Source organism: Melanaphis sacchari, unplaced genomic scaffold (assembly GCF_002803265.2).
Source record: "Melanaphis sacchari strain LSU unplaced genomic scaffold, SCAv2.0 Contig54_pilon_pilon, whole genome shotgun sequence".
In the NCBI taxonomy this organism is placed as follows: domain Eukaryota; kingdom Metazoa; phylum Arthropoda; class Insecta; order Hemiptera; family Aphididae; genus Melanaphis; species Melanaphis sacchari.
In genome coordinates this window covers 1,200,581-1,221,900 of record NW_020271380.1, presented here as the reverse complement: position 1 = coordinate 1,221,900, position 21,320 = coordinate 1,200,581, and the positions used below count along the sequence as shown (strand labels likewise).

The window sequence follows — 21,320 nt, the reverse complement described above, 5'->3', positions numbered from 1 at the left end:
TTAAAACAATAACTATACTATAGGTAGTCCTTTTGAAAATGCTTCGAATAATTTAATCTGGCAATGAAAGGGTTTTAAATAGCAATAATTAATTATAAAGTAGTAGGTACATATATTGCATGTAAAACATAACGCGTCTTATACGGGTCGGCTACGCTTCACGTCAATGTTTGAACTTATTTAACCCTCTGAGCTACGAAGTTTAGGTACTACGTAAATAAAATATAACTATACATTATTTCGATATTTGGCTGTAAAGTATGATCAAATTAGTTATTAAATTTACTCTTAAGGTGAAATTCAACGTAGGAAATAATATCGGATTAAATACGGTGGTTGTGCGTTAGAACAGAAGTGGTTATTGAACAAGGAAACAGACGTTAGGAGAATAGAAAAAAAGAGTTTTGGCGGCTGTGGCAGTAGTTCCTCCATCACGGTCGCCGTAGGAGTGAGGTGTTTCGATAAAAATAACAAACAGTGTATTATATACGATGTAGTTTTATTATAGGTGCCAAACAGTGGCAGCAGCAGTAGCAGATGGGGTGTAAGTTACTATAATAACGTCCCAGAGCTACAGTGACGTATTCGCCCCACCTGCTGCTCCACGTCCGACGTTGTCGTCGTCGACATCCTATAAACGAGCTTACTGTTTATTATTATTATTACCCGTCTCTCCGCGGGGATGTATGGCATTTTTCAGATTCAACGATGTACAACGATGTTTCAGTATTTTTTTTTTTTTTTTTATACTCAAAGACGCGCGTATATGAGAAGCGAAGGGTTTTTTGCTTTTTTATGGCCGAAAATCGTTTTCTCCCCATAAGCTGTTTTACGGGAACTAGAGGTCCCGTACGCTACGGCAAGTGCCGGCGCGCACACTACCAACGATATTTCCTCGGACGCATAAGCCACGTGTCACATTTTTATTATAATGTAACACATCGGAGCACTTTAAAATAGAAAGCCTATTGTGTTTCTTTACGACGACCGATTCGCGTGACTGGAATTTATACTCCCGATCCGGGTCTTCGCCCCGACACCGTCTTTTCCCACACCACTAACCGTTATATGGATCCCCATTATAGCGGTATAATTTTATTGAATTTAATTGAAAGTCGTTTTTATGCGAGCAGTAAAAACATGATGGGTTCAAAATATTATAATATTTATACTGTAGGTATTAATAACAAGCATCCACGATAGCTACTGTAGAGGTTAAACATCTTAAGTACCTTAAATTTTAATTATATCAACGAACAAACCGAGTTAAAATATTTTATTCAATTACTTCTTAAAGCATATTAATTAACAAATTAAACGAACATATTTCAATGACTATAATACACTTTTAGTTCATACCTAAATATATTTATAGTACGCCTTGAGCTTTTACTCTTACGATTAGTAATACGATCAAATCTTGATATATTAAATATTTATAAATACTACAAAATAGTAGCTCAAGTCTTATTATATATTATCATTTATCAAAAGATATAAATTGTGATGTTAATATTAAACCGATATTCAAATTATCGTTTTAATATCATATTCGACGAAAGCATTTAGTCATAACTTTTAATTTAGTTCATATTATTATCTATGTAAACTATGTACGTACTATGTGTCTATGTAGAACTTATAAATAATTTTTTTTTTTTATTATTATTACCTCAAAGATTATTATAAAAAATATCTATACAAATAAAAATATAACCGTATACATGGACACGTGTATTTCATTGAAAATTTCACGTAATTTGTTTTCGTTCAAGATTCAGTTGGGTAATATCCTGATAACTGATAAGATTGTACCTTTTTTTGTATAATACACTTGTCAACCAAGAGGATTTTTGTGCAACGAATATAACTATACGCTTCAGAAATGAGCAGAAAAAAATAAAATTGTAAAAGATAAAAAAGGCAAAAAAGTGTCTACTCATTCTTTTTGTTATAAGCCTGAAAAAGTCAAACAGTTAATTAAACTTTCACAGTAATTTCCACGTGTATATTATACGAGAAAGAATTATCTTTAGGGACTGGAACGTGCCTTGGATTTATGTGCAACCAACGCAGAGGAGCAGTAGCATAGCTGATATAGGTCTATGTATATACAATATAGCATAATATAAATAAAAATAAACGAAAAATCCGTTAAGACTCGTTCACAGGACGTTTATCATTAATATTACAGCCCGGACACAGAATTAGTTTTGGGAACCAAAAACCCCTCGCTCGTTGTCGTATAATAAATACCAGCTGGAATCCCTGTGTGTTCAAATTGACTAACGGACCTAATAATACGTGTACCGATATAGTTTACCCCGCTGCTTATTGCCCGTATGTATTTTGACGGACGATTAAACTTGGACATTTGAATAAATTATTCTCCGCCCATGAATCAATCAGAAACAGATTTCCCTATATAATATACAATAAACATTGTACATAGTAATTTTTTGCAGTTAGGTAATGGATTATTTTTTCATCCTTTGTTTACAACTAGTCAAAAAAAAAAAAATTCTACCCTTATTTATATATTGAAGGTATATAAAACACATTAAAATGGTTAATATTTGTATTTAGTATTAAAGATAATATGCAGAATCCCTTTTGATATTTCATGTCGTCATGTCCTCTATTGTATGAAACATATAATATTAGTCATTGATTTGTAAACAACAACGAACTACTATTAAAATAGGTAATTAGTTATTTCCTCGTATCATAAGGAAAAAAAAAAGGTAATTAGTTATTATTACACGACTAAACAATTGTATTATTTATTGATACTGATTTTATTACAGTGGTGTATGTCTGTAATATGTAATTAGTTCCATTTTGTACGATATAAAATCAATAATATAATGTTTAAGGAAAAATACTTTAGATAATATACTACATACAATTAAGTGTTTAAATTAGTATAAATAACACTTTGTAATATGGCATTGACATTATATGATCAGTGTTTTAAAATTTAATGCCAAAAATCAACAATCATAATTCTATTATAATTAGATTAATATTATCAATTGAAAGCAATATAATATTATTATATGGTACAAGGAATTGCCTCAGATTAGAATTTTCACTTTTGTTGGTATTTCAATTACTGTTAAAGGTTTTTTTGGAATTCGTGGTATTTCTAAGTATATTGCAGAATTAATGATGTGCGTCTATATGTTATATAATATATAGAACTACATATATTCGAGATTCTATTCTATAATAAAGCTTGGAACATTTATTAAGCTTTTAATAAAATTGATCGTTGAATTTTAATATTAATGAGAAAATTAAGTAAAATGTCGTTTAATGTTGAAAACATAAATACTTCTACGAAAAAATTAATTTTAAAAAATACATAAAATATTGATATGATATTTTCATAATTTTGAGTACTTCTATCGGTAATATCGGTAAATGGACAAAAATAATAAATATATAATATTAATAAAATTATCATATACTGTTGTATTCGTATTTCATATTGAACCAAAATTAAAAATACATTTTAATGTTGACAGATTATAAACTATATTAGTTTTTTTTAATTTTGTAAAAATTACAATAATGTGTTTACAACTTGTCAATTTTTTTTTTTTTTTTATTTCAAAACTTAACATCATATTTTTAAATATAAAATAAAGTGAAATATTGGATTCCTATCGATTGCATTAATGTTTTCGTTTGTATATATTGTTATATATTTTTTAAATTATTTCAATTATAAATAGAAACTATTATATTATATTAAGCATACCTAACATAACCTAAAGTTATATGATTTAGGCTAGTTTTGTAATTTTTTTTCTATATAGCTACGATAGTAATAACTATTTATAAAATTAGCAAAAATCAATAGATTCTCGTATCAAAGATACGTATCTATATAATTTTATTGGTGTTATAAATACAGCATTTAAGAAAACGATTGTATTAGATAAGAATTTCTAATCTGAGTGTTCGTTTGATTTTATCCATTCCAAATTTTCGCACGTATTATTTACTTTTATTAACGAATAACAATGTGCGGAATTCTCTTGAAATGAAATACCCGTGTTACTTCTTCCAAAAATAGCATGTTTGAAGATTTCTTGAAATTTAAATGAAAGAAAAACACTATTCCCCGAACTCCTTATTATATATTATACTTTGTGCACCGTTCTAATATCTTGGTGTTTGTAGTGTTTTCGTTGCTGACTCCCCCATCGAAAAGATGATTACGGTTATGAATAATTTCTGAACTAACCGTTTTCATCGACATAACAACAATTATTTTCGGGGATCCATTTAAGTGGAAGAAAAAAAAATAAGTTAAATATATTAGTAAAGAAAATAAAAGAATCCGACACGATGGAAGTAGATACTGGATGACTTTCGATATAAAATTATATTTCGCGGTTAAACTAAAACCAACACCGTGGTTAATTAAGGTGTGTATTTCCTGGCTGGGCGCCCGTCGAAACGTTCTATACGAGTATTTTCGTTTTGCTGTACGCCGAACCAGAAGTCTGTGAAATTGGAAAATTGCGTCTCCGTCCCATCCACTCATATTCTCTATCCTATATAAAATACGGTAGGCCGCCGGCCACAGAGGCATCTGCGTTTTATCCACTAACCCCGGGATGATGATAACATTACAGATGAAAACCATATGACGAGGAATCGTGGAATTTTCACGGTCTACGAACAAACCGAATCATCATTTACTGCGGTTAAGTCCCCGAGGGCGAATTGAAATGTAATTCTTTTACGGCCACGCACGACGTTTAAGTGGAAAGAAAACACATTTCAAAGCAGTCGAAAAACAAACATTTGTGTATCTAAAATGACGTGCAAAGCCTAATTCGCTAGTCACGTACTTATGGTCAAATATTTTGTGTTGTATATGTGGTGACGCATTGTTTTTTAAAAGTAATTTCAATCAAAAAATACAATTGTTATTTCAACTTGAATATACTTATTTTCTTAACAATTTTTTTTTATTACTAAAATATCACAAATTTATTTTATTGCTTGATATAAAAATTATCCAATAATTATGAAATAAAATTTTCCTTATTTTGTAAGCTCGAATAGTCCTATGTTTATTAGATAGAAAAACATATGATATATACTTTAACGAAAATGTAAAAAAAATACTCATTGAACTAGGAATAAGGATGTGCATGAGTGTAACCAAATAAATATTACTACACTTTAAATGAATCTCCAAATGAGGATAATCGAACTTTATTCATAGTCATTCATGTTGCGTCCAAATATACTGAGTTTTTGATTAATGGACTATGTGTACGTGTGCTTGCCAGGAAAAGTATCAAAATCAGCTGACTCATTCAATTCGGAACAAAAAGTTTTTTACACAGGTTTTCAATTTGATAGTGCAAAAACGCCTACGGTCTCCGGATTCCAAATGTGCATGTGCAACGGCAAAAAGGTTTGGAATGTTGAAAGAAACTTATTGGAAGGGAGGATTATACATATAAAAAGATAGCACTTCTACAAGTTTTTTCAAACAGATTTTGAAATTAATTATAAGTTGTAAAATGGAAACTTGTTTAAAAAACTACCTAACACGTGTTTTCTTTTATATTTACTTTGTTTTTTATTATAATTTAATTTAATTATATCCTAAAAATAAACATTTTAACTACTCCCTCCATTCAAATTATTAAAATATAAATTTTAATTATTTGTTTAAACACCCATGAAAGGCTCAAGCACAGTATATACGATATAGTATGATAGTACAATATATAATATATTATATATTATAAATAAAGTAAAAAAAAGTCATGAATTAAACTTAATTATGTATTAATATTAGTAGTTAATAAAATTAATTAGAAAATAAATAATTAATAAATATTTATTTTTAAATCATCATAGCTATATCTGAACTTAGGTAATTTGAATACTTAAATTGTTTCAATATTAAAATAATATAGATATTTATATTTTAAAATACATACAAAATATTATCTTAAAAAGTATATGTTTTTGTTTTATACTATTATCCTTAGCTACATTTAAATAAATCCTATTTTAAAAAATATTCATAATTTTATATTGTCTAGACATATAAAATATAATGAAGTATATTAAAAAAAAAAAAAAGTGAACTTTTATATTATGGCTATTTTTATAGTAGTATCAAATTTTAATACAACATTAATCATATGTATAAATTATCAATTAATATATATATAATGACAACTTCAAAAAATATCTAAAAGTTTTTGAACCTTGTCAATATTATGGTTTAAAATTTATTGATATTTATTACATGACAGTATACAAGCCCATATTATGTAAATTATATGTTTACAATATATAATTGAAAAACATTAATATTATATATTGCAAATATAGCAGTGGACAATACACAATAATTAAAAAGCTTATCGTTATAAAATATAATTATAATGATATAAACAGTAGAAATAATAAAAGTTGAATAAATTCTTTATATTTCAAAATATTTTATAGCTAGCCAAATAAAGTTTGAAATATGATTCGATTTTTTTTTTTTTAAATCGACTTATATTATTAAATTTTGAAAACTTTAAATTGGATTATGATTAAATGTTATCTTAAAACAAATTAAATTAGATATAGTAATTGTGTTTAGTATTTATCTTTCAATTGAATTGAAAGGATTTATTTAACTTATAATCTCTGTAAATACTACAATATCATTGCCCTTTAAGTCCTGGAATATAAATTATTGTATATGAAGTTGTATTAAGAAATATAATAAATTACGACTAATAATCGGCTTCATTTTTAATTATTCATCTTTAGCCTATCAAATACTTGATACATAATAATAAACCTACAAAACAGTTTCATATAATATCTTGGTATAAAACTAGCTTACACAACAAAATAAACGTGTTGAAAGTCCTCCAGTGCAAATCTTTTCTTTATAAATACTCACACACACACATTGGCTTAATTAAAATGACTTAGCCCCCCCCCCCTATATGTTGTACTTTTTAGTTTTTCTTAGTAAAAATCCAAATCCTTGCACACTATTAATAGTGAATAATAATTACATAACATATTGTAGATATACTACAGGTATACGAGTTTTTTTATATTAGAGGAATCAAAACATACATTACTTCGAATATGATCCATAACAAATTCAGTTTTTTGACTATAATAAATACAAAAAAAAATAAAAATATTATCTAATAAACTTATCGGTAATGATATTATAACACTTGCATAAAAATGTAAGCATATCATAGATCTTATAATATCAGTAAAAGGTCTATGAAGCATGTATACAATATAAATGATTCTAATTTTATTTTTTATTTCGAGGGATGAAAATTAAGAACGTTTTTACTCTATAGTTATTTCCAAGTTTAATCATACAGGACTACCAAACTCTAGTGACACTTATGGTGGGAATTATCTTAAAACTTTATAAATTGACAATCGTAGTCGCACACACTTACATGCAGTTTATACTGATATAATATTATTGATGGAAATAAAAAAAAAAAAAAGGTAAAAAAAACACACTCAAAAAAACTCGTCGCACTCTCTATGTATCGATCGCGCTCATAATATCCAAACGTATACCTATATCATATTATTATTATTATTATCATTATACACATATTATATTGTTTCACCGATGCGATAAAGTCACCGAGTGTGTGGGCGTGTGGGTGTGAGGGGTTACTGGAAGCGCCGTCGTGATCGTCGTTGCTGGGGAGGGGTACATAACGCGCGCATTAACTGTATACGTACGGCGTCGTCGTGCGAGAGAGATAGGGCCAACGCGGATTTATTATTCGGTTTCGGTGGCGGTGGCCACACGCGTTGTATTATTAGCAATAAAACTCGCGGCGACGCGACGTTTCCGACACACTGCAGTGAGGGCAACGCGGAAGAGGTGCCGCTGCTTTTGTTTATGCGTTTTAACGGGCGCGCGTCACGCGACACACACACAACCCACACATACCCACATACACGCGCAAACACTATGCGTTTGTAAACCGAAAACCCTCCCCGCTTTCAACCCTCTCCAGCCGCCGAACACCTCCATCCCGACGCTTTATCCTAGGGTATATTATCCATTAGTTAGAAAACATTATACCGTAGAAAACGTTAGAGCGACGCGATGTAATAAATATAGTTACTGTACCCACCTATATAGAGGGTGTACCACTTCTATATCTATGCGTACGTCAGGATGTTAAACGAAGGAGTATCCACGGTTTTTGGAATTTTTACGGGGTAATTTCTAGCGTCCCGAACGAGGCGTATATAATTTGGTACAAAAAAAAATAAATGTTTGTCCGGATGATGTGCAAAATGACCGAAAATAAGATCATGTTTTTGTTGTTATTTAAAAATATAATGATTATTAATGTGTGACATGTTTAACGCTATAATATGCGCGTACACGAAATCATATGAATAATTTTTACATATGTCAGAATATCGCCACTCGTATATTTTCAACCTGCAAGTATACCACACTTATGTGGCACATCATATCAAATATGATACAATAATGCTTAGTGACGTATTTAAGCCGGGATATCCGGGATCACCCTGAACAATTTAAGTTGAGAAAAACTGAGAAATTGTTATTTTTTTTAATCGAAGGAAGTCTCGAAAAGTTAATTTCTAAGTTTATAATTATGCTATTTTTATAGTTACATTTATAAATAAAATAACAATGATAATATTATTAATGTTTTTATTACACACATATATCATTTAATTTTTTTTTATTAGTTTCTTGCGTTAGACTATGTCTAGCTAGAATTAATATTTAATAATAATTTTAATATTTAAAGGGGCGTCCATCACATATAGACTTGAGGACCTCCAAGTTCCACGTGATTAACAACGCGTTTAAATTTTAAATTTTATTTAAAAACGAAAGTGTTTTTAATCGGTTTTACATGCATCTTTATGATGTACTATTCAAACCAACCATCGTAAAATAGCAATTTAATATTTTAATGTACCATATACCTAATAATATAATTACTTTCACAATATAATATTTGCAATTAATTATATTCAGTTGATGAGTATACACTTTAGGACGTCATAATATTATATTATTTATATTTTTATGTATATATAATAACAGGATTACTTATACACTATACAGCAAGGTACTATTAGTTAAGTACAATTTTATTTGAATATGCAAATAGGTATAGAAACGTATTATAAAATTATTATAAATTTATACTTCATAGTTCAAAGTTATTTTTTTACAAAATATCATGATGGTTAAAATTGAAATGAAATAGTTCCGTGTCCCTTGTGTATTCTACACATGCATGCCATTGATTTGCCTATACGGGCTACCTTACTTTACTTTTACCATAATATAGTATATACCATGTTCTTTGTGTGGGGTTAATTATACACTACATCGTGACATCGTTATGCATTTTTAAACCAGCAAGTTTTCCGCAAAGTCACCAGGACCCACTAGGCTCGGCAAGGGTTGACGGAGGCCTGTCAAATTAAAGCCATTCTAATCCCTAGTACACGAGCACGTATACACGTGGTCATTATAAATGCAAATCCCAAGCAGGACCCCGGGATCCTTGTCCGATAGAGTAATCCGATGGCAGGACGGATGGGGAAAATTGAAAATTGATTATGAACACAAGCTTCTGTTGTTGTAGAAGACGAACAGAGGAACTATCTAATACAACCTTTGAAAGGGTTGCTTGAACACGATTAGCCTAGAAAAAGGGCATCTTGACATTTCCAATATAAAGTTAAATGAATAAAAATGTATTCATATGTTTCTGTTGTATTATAATCTGACATTTTTTTATTTTATTATTTATAATTGTATTCATTATATTGTTATTAAACAAAATTAAGAAGAGGAAAATGTTATTTAAATTTTAAACAACAAAGTTACTTATATACATGCATAATACACAAAAAACTGCTAGAACATTTAAAATAATTTGAAAATGTTATAACATCAGGTAATTTCTAATAATTATTAAAAATTACCAGTTTAATAAATTATAATATTATTTAAAGAATTAAACTTTTATTTCCTAGCAACTAAAGTGAAGTGTAAAAAGATAATTACTATGAACATAGTATTGAATAAAATATAATATATATATTTGCAAAAACAAACTGTGAATTTGGTGTAGATGATTAATAAATTAATAAGTAAATTTAACAGTGCACTTACGTAACAACATCCATATATTATTTTACCATTGAAACTATACATAAAAAATAATTTTATCGCCTATATTAAAATACACAATCAATCCATTAGTTTTTTCGGTCAATTGGAAGTATACTTTTTAAGATCAATATTTAAAATTAGGTATTTTTTTATTAATGAGGTTACTTTATGTTATCATATATATATATATATATATATATATATATATATATATATGTATATATAAAATGATGTGACCTTTTAGTTCTTTTTTAGTAAGTATATTGTCAAATACAATTTCACTTGAGAATAAGTCCATGTCCACTCAACATCACGTACATCGCTGTTTCCACGGTAACCGTCTAAATCAAACCACCAGGACCAAAGTAAACAAAACAAACGAAAAAACTTGGAATTTCGCAGGAAACCCAATTGATTCTCGAAGCAATTTTTGCGGCCAAACGTCTTGCTTAATCAACCGAAATCACAGAAAACCTTCTAAGAAAATTGAAAAAGCCCAGGTTCTTACTTAATCATTTTTATCCCATTGCTTTACAATGGAGAATAAGAATAAAAATTTTAAATTTAAAATACTACATGGATTTTAAGATAAATTATGTCAATTACAATAGATAGTAAGTATTTTATATCATATTTAATCGCATAAGTATAGACTAAATAAATTATAACAATAGTGTTATGATTAAATAATACTATAACCATAATAAATTAGTATAACTGATCTTTTAATTTTCAAATTGAAATAATAATATAAGTTGAACTATATTTATTCTATTAAAAAATCAATAGGGTAAAATTTTTTTACTATAAAATGAAATAATTTTGTTTTGATTTAAAAAAATTTCCAAATTGATTATTGTTTAATATTAAATACAGAATATATATTTAAATATAATGTTATTAGTTAGTAAATTAAATAGCCCTATAATGTGTCAGTACATTTTTTGATTTTTTTTTTTTTTTTTTTTTTAACCCCAATAGTTACTTTTAATAATTAATGAATGCAATAACAGTTTAGACAGACGGAGGAGGGGTTCAAAAACGTCAAAATGTGCATATGGATGCTAGCAGTGTCGTTGTAATTTCTCTTCGAGTGTAAAACGTGTGTCATAGCGATAGAATCATTTTTCCAGTAACTACTCGTGTAAACAGTCCATATATATTAGAGGCATTCAAAATATTTAAAAATAAAATAGAATTAGGGTGATAGATGTTTTAATATGATATATTATACTACACGTATGGAAAATATATATAATATGCTACTACAAAGTTACAGTTACTCAATAATTAAAGACTGTAATAAATATGTAGATGTAATTTTAGCCATTAATATAAATAAATTCATTTTTTTTTTTCTAAGTGGAGCAAAAAATGTAATTATTTTATAATCATGTGTAGTTTTATTTTTTGTTATTTTTGAATGAGTATCTAAGGACACTTTTTTTTTTGTAGAAAAATATGTTAATCATCAACGTTGAGGGAGGTTTCTAGCATAAAACTTGATTTTTTGGTACTATTGGGAGGTTCAAATTGAAAAGTCTCTAAACTTTTTTTTTAAATAATTGGGGAAAACACAAAAAAAAAAATAATTGTTAAAATGTTATTATTATTATTATTGTTTGGTAATCTAAGTTACCCAAAACATTAGTTCACTTTCGCTCAGAATTTTTTTCATGATATACAATCATTTATTATTGAATTTAAATTATAATGGATGTATTAAATTTAAATTTAATGACGAAGTAGGTAAACTTGACAGCCACTGTACAATAGAGAGATTACTTACATGAAAACTTTATATATTTTATTTATTTTAATGTATTTAATTATTAATTTATAGACGAAAATTATTTCATAACACTTTTGTAGTTCGTAACTATTTAAATTATGTTTGTAAATACTTTATACTTATATAAAATACATATTATTAAAAATAAATCATTCAAAACGTTTTCGTTCAGAATTTTAGATTTTACGAAATAGTATAATCTATTTGATTTATTCGTTTGAAATAAAAATCAGGAGTGAAGTTTTTTGATGAAAGGCCATAAAATAGAGTATCTAATAAGTATTTTATTTATAGATAAATTTTAAAAAAAATACAATAAAAAAAATCTAGCCAGTACAAGACTCTTTAAAAATTAATGGCTAACTCTATAAAAATATTAATATATTAAAGAATACTATAATAATATATTATTAAAATATAAATTATAATTGTCTATGATATAAATGGTCCTTATATATTAAATTAAAAACATGTACTACATTTTAGATGGATATAATTTTTTTAAGTTAAACTTTAGAAACATTTTTATTCATCATTTATTAGTTAATTAAATAAAAAGTTATCTTAAAATTATTTAATAATATCAATAAATTGAAAAAATAATTTATCGATATTGTTCTTTTTTTTTAAATAAATTAATACAGTAATATACTGCATGTATTTTTTATAATAATTTAAAAGAATCATTTCTATAATTTTTTTTAATTTAAAATATGAATATTTATACTACATACAATAAAAACATATTTTACTTTTCATTTTCAGTGTTAAATTGTATTTTATTACAAACGGTATTCGGGAATATTTTTGCAATGATAATATACGTTTCAAAAATATAAAATTATTATATATTTTGTTAATTTAAAACTATTACGAAACTCAATAAAATGTGACTAGTATTTGAATAAATCGTTAAACACGTAATTTATATCTTATTAATATTAAATTATAAATAATATAATTAATTATTACTACAATATAAATTACTAAATCTACTACTACATATCTATAATAATCTATGTATAAAAAAAATAATCTGTCTAATCAATTATATTTAAATATTATATACCCAGTATCAACGTCATAAACCAAAATAATAAATCTAAAAAAATAATCTAATAACCATAATAATAATTAATGATATACTAACATGATTTGTCGTCGTGAGTTAAGATCACAATTGTGCAAAGCGCGCGAGTTGTCGGCACGGCAGCGTAACAAGGCGGCCGGCACGTAACTGAATGTGCTTGATCGTAGAGTCGGGAGCGTGCGACTAACAGCGCACGGCGCGCACACGTGACCCAGTACACTACATTCTTTTCATAAGGAATAATATTGCAGTGAAACCCTTCCGCCTGTTTTTTTTTTTTTTTTTAATGTGCCCTTTTATATATTCCATCGCATTCCAAGCACACCACACAGGTACACGGGTATTTCATCCTATTTTTCCCGAGGACATGATCCATTTTTTTATTTATTTATTTTTTTATTTTTGTTAAATTTTAAGGCATATAAAAGGTAAATTTACAAATTTCAATAAGATGTATACGTATAAGTAAAAAATTACGGTTTCCATGTTATTTAGTTATGAGTTATAACAATGATAGTGTTAGGCTATATGAACGAAACGATAACTGTATTATTTTAACAATGTAATTTATGTCATTTGAAACTTATTTTATATTATGCCTAATTAGACTTTTTCATGTAGAAAGATTTATAAATAGAAAATCAAGTCATTATGATTCTTTAAATGAGATAGTTGTTCAATTTTCTTAAGTGTTTTACTTCAAATGTTATTCATAAAAAAAAAAAAAAAAAAAAATATTAAGCATGTCAGATGCGGCGATTTGCCAAACGTTTGTTTTAAACTTCAACATATCAACACATCAATATCTAGTGACTAGGCAAATTACAAGTAAAAAGAAGATGAAGAGTGCTTAACACCAGCTAAATCTTTACACTTTTTTCAATTTTTTTTTTAATGTTTTTAATTTTGAACATTTAATACATTTAATTGTGAATAACGTCTTAGTCTAGACTCGATGTCAAAGAAAGTTATAGGTACTTGTGTGATATACATGTGTATAATTTAATTTTTCTACTGATTAAAGAACTTTTTACAAAACAATAATTAATAAAAATATAAAAGATTGTCGAATAATATTATCATAGTGATAGATTCGATTATACATCATCTATATGATTTAGTAGAATTAGATAATATTTTTTAACGATAATATATTATTTTATAAATAGTTCCAATGTATACAATTGTGTTTAAAATATTGGTTAAGTTTTATATTAATTTAAGAAAGTTAGATATTATACATTAAAATATTAAGTATTACAAGTCATTTAGAAAAATATGTACTAAAGATGTAGTATAATAATGTTTAAAAAAATTATTACACTTCTATGTATTATATACATATAATCAAAGGTGGGCATTAACTAGTTAAAAAGTTAATTTTTTAATTTAACTAGTTCATTTATTTTCAATTCAACTTATGAACTTAAGGAATTTAATTGACAGATGACATAACTTAGCTTTTTGCAGTTGATTTTTTTAATAAAATTATGAATTATAAATTGTATTGTTTTAATGTTTTATGACCTTCAATTGCTATATTCTATAAAAAATAATATTTGATAAATTATTAATTTTAAATGTGTATAGTTTAAATTAATAAATAATATATCACGTAACGTAAAAATGTATTTATACTGTACAGTGTGCATTATGATAATAATTAAATAAAGTTATTTTTTATAATTTAGTAAATTAGAAAGACATAAGTAATCATTTTTTATGTGATTTACATAATAATTAAAAAAAATTTTTTTTTTTAAACTAAGTTAAGTGAGTATTTTTTATATATTAAATGTTAAATTATCGAGTTAAATTTATAATTTGTTAACAATTAACTTCTAACTTACCGATCTTATGCTCTTTTAACTTAACTAAGTTTGAGTTAAATATTTTTATTAACTTGCCCACCTTTGTATTTAATACTAATTATCTTGCATATAATTATTTTGGTTAATTTATTTATTAAAATTAAATTGTTTTATATTATTTAAGCTTCTTACTCAAAATGTCAGTTAATTTACTTACATAAATTTAAATACTTCAGATATTATATTACTACATAATAATCTACTTATCATCTTAGTTAACATTTACAAAAAAAAAAAAAAAGGTTATTCTAAATATTTAAGTGCCTACCTATTACTAAAAATGTATAGCATATAATGTGCTTTTTTATTTTGAATACAATAATATCAATAATATAAGTTCTATTATACATTTTAATTTTAAAAACTTCATAATTACATGAAATTTAAAAGGAAAAAAATAAAAATAACACTACTACGTGTATGTTGGTAAAATGTCAAATTCTCGTTTACAAAGATCCTTTAAAACGACGAAGCCCCATTTAAAGTCTAAAGTGCTCGGAATAACCGGAAACCCGATTCTAATTTGGAATTCTTAAGAGATTAGTACGGTTCAAGCCCGTTGAATAAATGAGACGGAAAACAAAACTCGTTGCGCCTGGGACATATACATTCCTGCTCGATTAATTTGACAGCGCTTAGAGTCGTCGTCGAAACGACATCCCCGTTACAGGTGGTTTCATATTTTTTTTTTATACTGCATATAACATTTTACCCCTTTCTAAGAAAATAACATTTTCATAATAAAATTAGTGATAATCAAAATTGTAATGATATTTTTTAATTAATTTTTGAGTTTATCACTTAAATTATTATACGAGTATTATAATAATACTATATAATATTATCATTACATTTTTTTTCGTTCATATTTTATTTTATGATTTAAATAGTTTAAAATGTTTTGATTATTGTTATTTACCATAACTATATTTTCACTATAAAGGCAAAAAGTTTCACAGTTAAATCTGTTTTAGTATTCCAAGTTTTCCTCATTACTTAACTTTCAAAAACATGTTCTGTGTAGTAACAACTACAATCTTATAATATTATTAAGCATTTAATGTTTAATGTGACGTATAATTGAATGACAGTAATAGATAATTTTGTATTACAAGTACATAACTACTATATAGTCATTTTAATATTAAACTCAAACAAAAACAATCACATTTACCGTGTTTGTTGAAAGTTTCATTTCAGTAGCCCTTCGGATATAAATCATAAGGGTGAGTTGAAGTTGGCCTCTAAACATACGACCCGGGAAATCCGTTCTAATGTCTATTATAAAGGGCCAAAATGCAAATTCAACATCGACTATCACCGCGAGTTATAGACTTTGACTATAATATTCCTTCCTCTCCACAACTCGAGGTACGTCGTCGTATAACAATTAAGTGAATCCCCCGCGATGCTACATCGTATAGGAGCGCCATATTCGGTAGGTAATAGTGTCAACAACGTTCATGCTCCAACTGGGATTTCTCTTCTGAACGTAATTAACACTACAAGCATCTTAAGTCAAAAATACAGTTATGCGTTTATGTTATACGGGCATAGTGATGAGATCTTACAAAGATAAATCAATTTGAAATTAATATACTTATATATTCAATTACCTGAGATATTTTTATTTTATGCTTTAACATTATACTATATTATGGTTTGAGTAATTGAATTATATATTTTTGATTTATAACTTCATAAGACTAAGAAACAACATAACAGAATAAAATATATATTATCATGTTGTATGTATAGAGCCACAATAATACATGAAATGATCAGTTTTCTAATTTACATGTAAAAATTATCTACTATAATTTATACTATTACACCAAAACTAAACAGTTTATGCATTTGTCAGTTTACTTAACGCATAATTATGTACATTACTTTGAAAAACATGTACCCCATTTGCTGCTATAAATCAAATAATATCAAAAAATGCCTTCTATAAAAGGACTATATAATTGTATAATATACCATCGATTTACGAGATTTAATTTAGTTACATGATAAACGGTAGTACGTCAGGTGCACATTTTTGGAGTAAGGGAAAGTGCACATGTTTTTCTGCTATAATAATACACGTTAATTTGATCGAGAAAATGTGATTAACGACGCTTTTGCAGTTGTCAGCGGCACACGCGACATGTTCTGACAAATGATGTAACTTTTGTAATCATGTATAACTGGAAGAGAGGAAGAATATGACCTAAGTGTCCAGTGAAATTCTGTTTCTTGTTTTCAACCATATATCTAAGCCCCTCGGAGAATTGTGTATTTCCCCTTTTATCCTAAAAAAAAAAAGTTGTAAAGTTTGAAAGGTTTCTCGATAATAACACAATCAATCGCTAACGAGACACTACTAAACACTATTAAGGATTCAGTAAAATTTTCTACGCAAAGATTTTACAACTGTAAATAACTCCATTTTGTAATATATTCTAATATGTGTTTTTATTAATAAGTACCTTCACAAAAATAGACTTGAAATAAAATGCACCTCCAATTTAAACAATAATTTATATTGGTAGCCTTATTACTATTATGTACAAAATTAAAAATATGGATGTAAATTATTAAAAATTAAACTATTATTTATTGGTTTAGTAATATAAATTTATTTTTTCTGTAATAAATATTGATCAGGATAATTATTATATAGCCACACATATTATATTACAATTAACAAACAATTTCCTAATAATGATAAAACTATAACGTTCCTACGGTAACGACTAACGAGGTATGAAGTATTTAAATGTTAAAAATATAGGAACAAAAACTGTAGTTACACGTTTTATAAATGTTTATAAGCAGCTAAGACATCTCAAGTTTAAAAGTAAAAAGTTAATATTTTTTGTAAATAAAAAAATATGGAATTTCATGATCCATAAAATTTCTATATTTTTGAGAGTTTTAGTGTGAAAATTTGAGTAATCTAAGCCACACTTAAATTCAACATAGTCGTTAAAATATTATGTACAACATATTTTACGTGTGTATATACAAGGTACTTAAGAAAATTTCCCACGGGATGTATTTTAACCATTGTTGCTATTTTATATCTCAAAAGCCAACAAGGTTTTTATTCCAGTAATATAATTTTATAAAAAAAATTACGTAAAAACTTTGAACAACTTTTGTTTATTCATTTTATTTATTTATTGAGCAATCAGATGACACATAATATTAAAATTAAACACTGCAGACAATTTGAGTAAAAAAAAATAAAAATATTTCTAATAAGTAGAATAACGATATAAAGAACAAACGTGTAACAACTTTCATAAAATATACTAATATATTTAATCAAATTTTTAGGTATTATAAGAAACTCAATTAAAACGCATTTAGTAGAAAAAATAAGTAAAAGTATTTTAATAAAAACAAGAAATTTAATGAATTCAGTTCATATCCTTCATAATTGAGTAAAAATAACAATACATAATTTTATTGTTGTTATTTAAAATTATTGATACCGTCTTACTGTGTCTATTAAAATATTAAAAACAAAATATCCATTGTAAATATTTATTTTTTTGTAAACAAACTGTTATTCGCTTTTCACGATCATTTGCTAACAAACCAAGCGTGAGTATTTTTTATTTTATTTTTTTATTTTTTGCTCTACAGAGAAGTGTTTTTTCGGAACTGATTTCGGATTCCGGAAGTGCCGTATAGCTGATCGAAAAATAAATCTTCATTGCTTACTAATAAAATCGGGTCATTTATTACCAACAGTTTTTTCATACATATATAAAAGGTACCTTGCAGGTAAGTATACACGTGTTTATATACGTTTTGCCGCTCAGTAATCCCATCCGAATCGAATATCTTTATCGGCGACTGTGGTCAAGCGCAAGGAATATCAAACGGGCCATTGCTAAGGAGAATACTGATTGTCCGAGATCTCCGCAAAGAAAATCGTAAAACCAAAACAATAGAAAAAACCCAAATAAAAGGATAGTGGTTCATTGGTATATTACTTGACACATCAAAACCATGTAATAGCGCATTTTTATCGCGTTATAAAAGAAGGACAAGCCGTTCTACAAAAAGGTTTTTGAAATATACTGTGAGTGTATGCTTTCTAATTTATTGAAACCAGCGTATACCACTTTTAAAGTTTTACAAAAAGACTATATAAAAAACAAATTTGATTTTTAACATTAATCAAGTTGATGAAAACATGTTTTAAAAGATTTATAACACCTTATAAATGTCAATGTATTGAATACATAATACATTATGCATAAATATATTAATGATGTTAAACAAAAATATTTAACAAAAGATAAATTTAAAAATCAACTATTCATTACATAAATACAAATTTGCATAATAAATATATTATAAAAGTAAATTATAATATATTCACATATTAATACACTTTGAAGAAAAATAACTAATACACTAAACTATCAGCCATCTAAACAATTATACTCAATAGCAACCAGTATTATTTGATACGTATGTATAAGAATTACTTTGATAATTAAATAAAAAATATTTGGCAATACTTTTATACACAAATAGATCAATTCAAATTAATTAATATAAAATAATAGGAATTTATTACATTTTTCATCTAAATAATATAAATTTTACCACACTTTGTACAAATAATGAATCCAGAGTGTGATAATCACTTACTTTTATTATATTTTTCTTTATCTTTAGGAAAAAAAATAGATTAGAAATTGATAATCCGATTATTATTCAATATGTAACATAAATTATATTATATAGGCAATATGAGTTTCTTTAATTTGAATTCTAATTTGTATATGGTTTATATTTTTACAGGAAAGAAAATGTTTAATATACTTATTATAATATAACGATAAAATTTATTGTGCAAAACTGCATTATTATTTTAAAATGATTGCACAAACATTATTAACATTACAACATAATATTAACACGTATGGACACCGAGATTTCCGCATAGAATGAATAATTTTGTTTTTCAATAGTGTGTGTATTATATTCACTTAATTGATAAAATTTAAAACAATATAATAAAATAATTCCATGAAGTTAGCTACCCAAATTTAATATTTTTATTCCGGTTTTTTCAATAATTATATAGTATTATATTATGATTTGTAAGTATAATTAAATTTATTTAAATCCGTTATTCTAGAATATTAGTATAATATTGTGATAGCACAAATGTTACATAACAATAAACTGATCATTATATTTGATAACTAAATATTAATTATAGTAAATAAAATTTTATTAATTATAATACAAGAATAATTATATTTTAATCACGTTAATCAAGTTTATAGCATTGCAATATTTTATGGAGTATCACATAAATAAGAAATAGTACGTTATGTTTATGTTCATTATACATTTCTGAAAACATTAAAATGTCACTTTAATCGTCGCAGACAGACTTGGGTCAGCATAAAACTACTGATATTGTTAAAGCCGTTAAAGGTTTAAATGCAATTTTAATAAAATATCACTTTCGACATGCAACATAAAAATTTGTGTTTGTGTAACTAAGAGACCATAATTTATTAAAAAAAATCTAGGTCAAAATATCATTCGATGATATTTGTGTATTTAATTATAATGACTAATTTAAAACATTTTTAATAATTTTATGGAACCTTTAATTTAATTTTATATTATTGAAAACAAACTACAAATAATTTAAGAAAAAATGAATAACTGAGTAAAGAATAGAAAAAAATATCAGTAATAAATCGCATAAAGCCGTTTTATGTGACAAGAGTTTCACCTGCATTGCGCACGCATAAAAAGGACTTTTAACGACCTAATAGTAGGGTTTGAGAGGTGAAGAGACGTTTGTGTTGAAATTCGAACGACGTATTTCCGATCGCCAGGGGCGACCATAGTACCATTGTTATTGTTCTCTGGACAAAATCCCCCCCTTTCTTTTTTGCAATAACATTCCCCTTTATAAAACTATATACTCTCCATAACGTCTCCAGGTTTTTTTAAAAAAAAATATGTATTTCATTCAGATAACGTTGATCAAGATCGCAATTGTATACAATTTATAACATTGCATATAATAGCTGTAAGCTATATAGTTGTCTAAAGGCAAACCCTAAACGTGCCATTAAAACCTGCAATATAATATCTCAGTTTTTACGTGCATTTAACAGGTTTTTGTTTCTATTCAAACGAAAAATCAATTTTTTTTTTCACGTTTTGTACCATTTGAAATTTAAAATTATTATTAATATTTTAATAAGTTAAAACGTAAGTAGATAATTCCTTACTACATAATATACTTTTAAACGAGTATACTAACTACTAAACTGTTAAGAAGACTTCATATATATATTGTCTCCATCTTAA

At 26.3% G+C, this 21,320-nt stretch overlaps 1 protein-coding gene across 5 annotated transcripts in view; it reads right to left on the bottom strand.

Moving 5' to 3' along the window:
• Window positions 1–21,320, bottom strand: part of LOC112599637 (kinesin-like protein CG14535) — a 160,481-nt gene that overhangs the window by 87,128 nt on the left and 52,033 nt on the right. The window contains exon 1 of one of the 5 annotated variants that reach the window (XM_025346625.1): window positions 13,159–13,252. The exons of the other annotated variants lie outside the window; for them this stretch is intronic. Within the exon in view, the coding sequence (XP_025202410.1) occupies window positions 13,159–13,160 (2 nt within the window). The 5' untranslated portion in view covers window positions 13,161–13,252. Of the gene's footprint in view, window positions 1–13,158; window positions 13,253–21,320 lie in introns of those variants that run through there. 5 annotated transcript variants of the gene reach the window in all.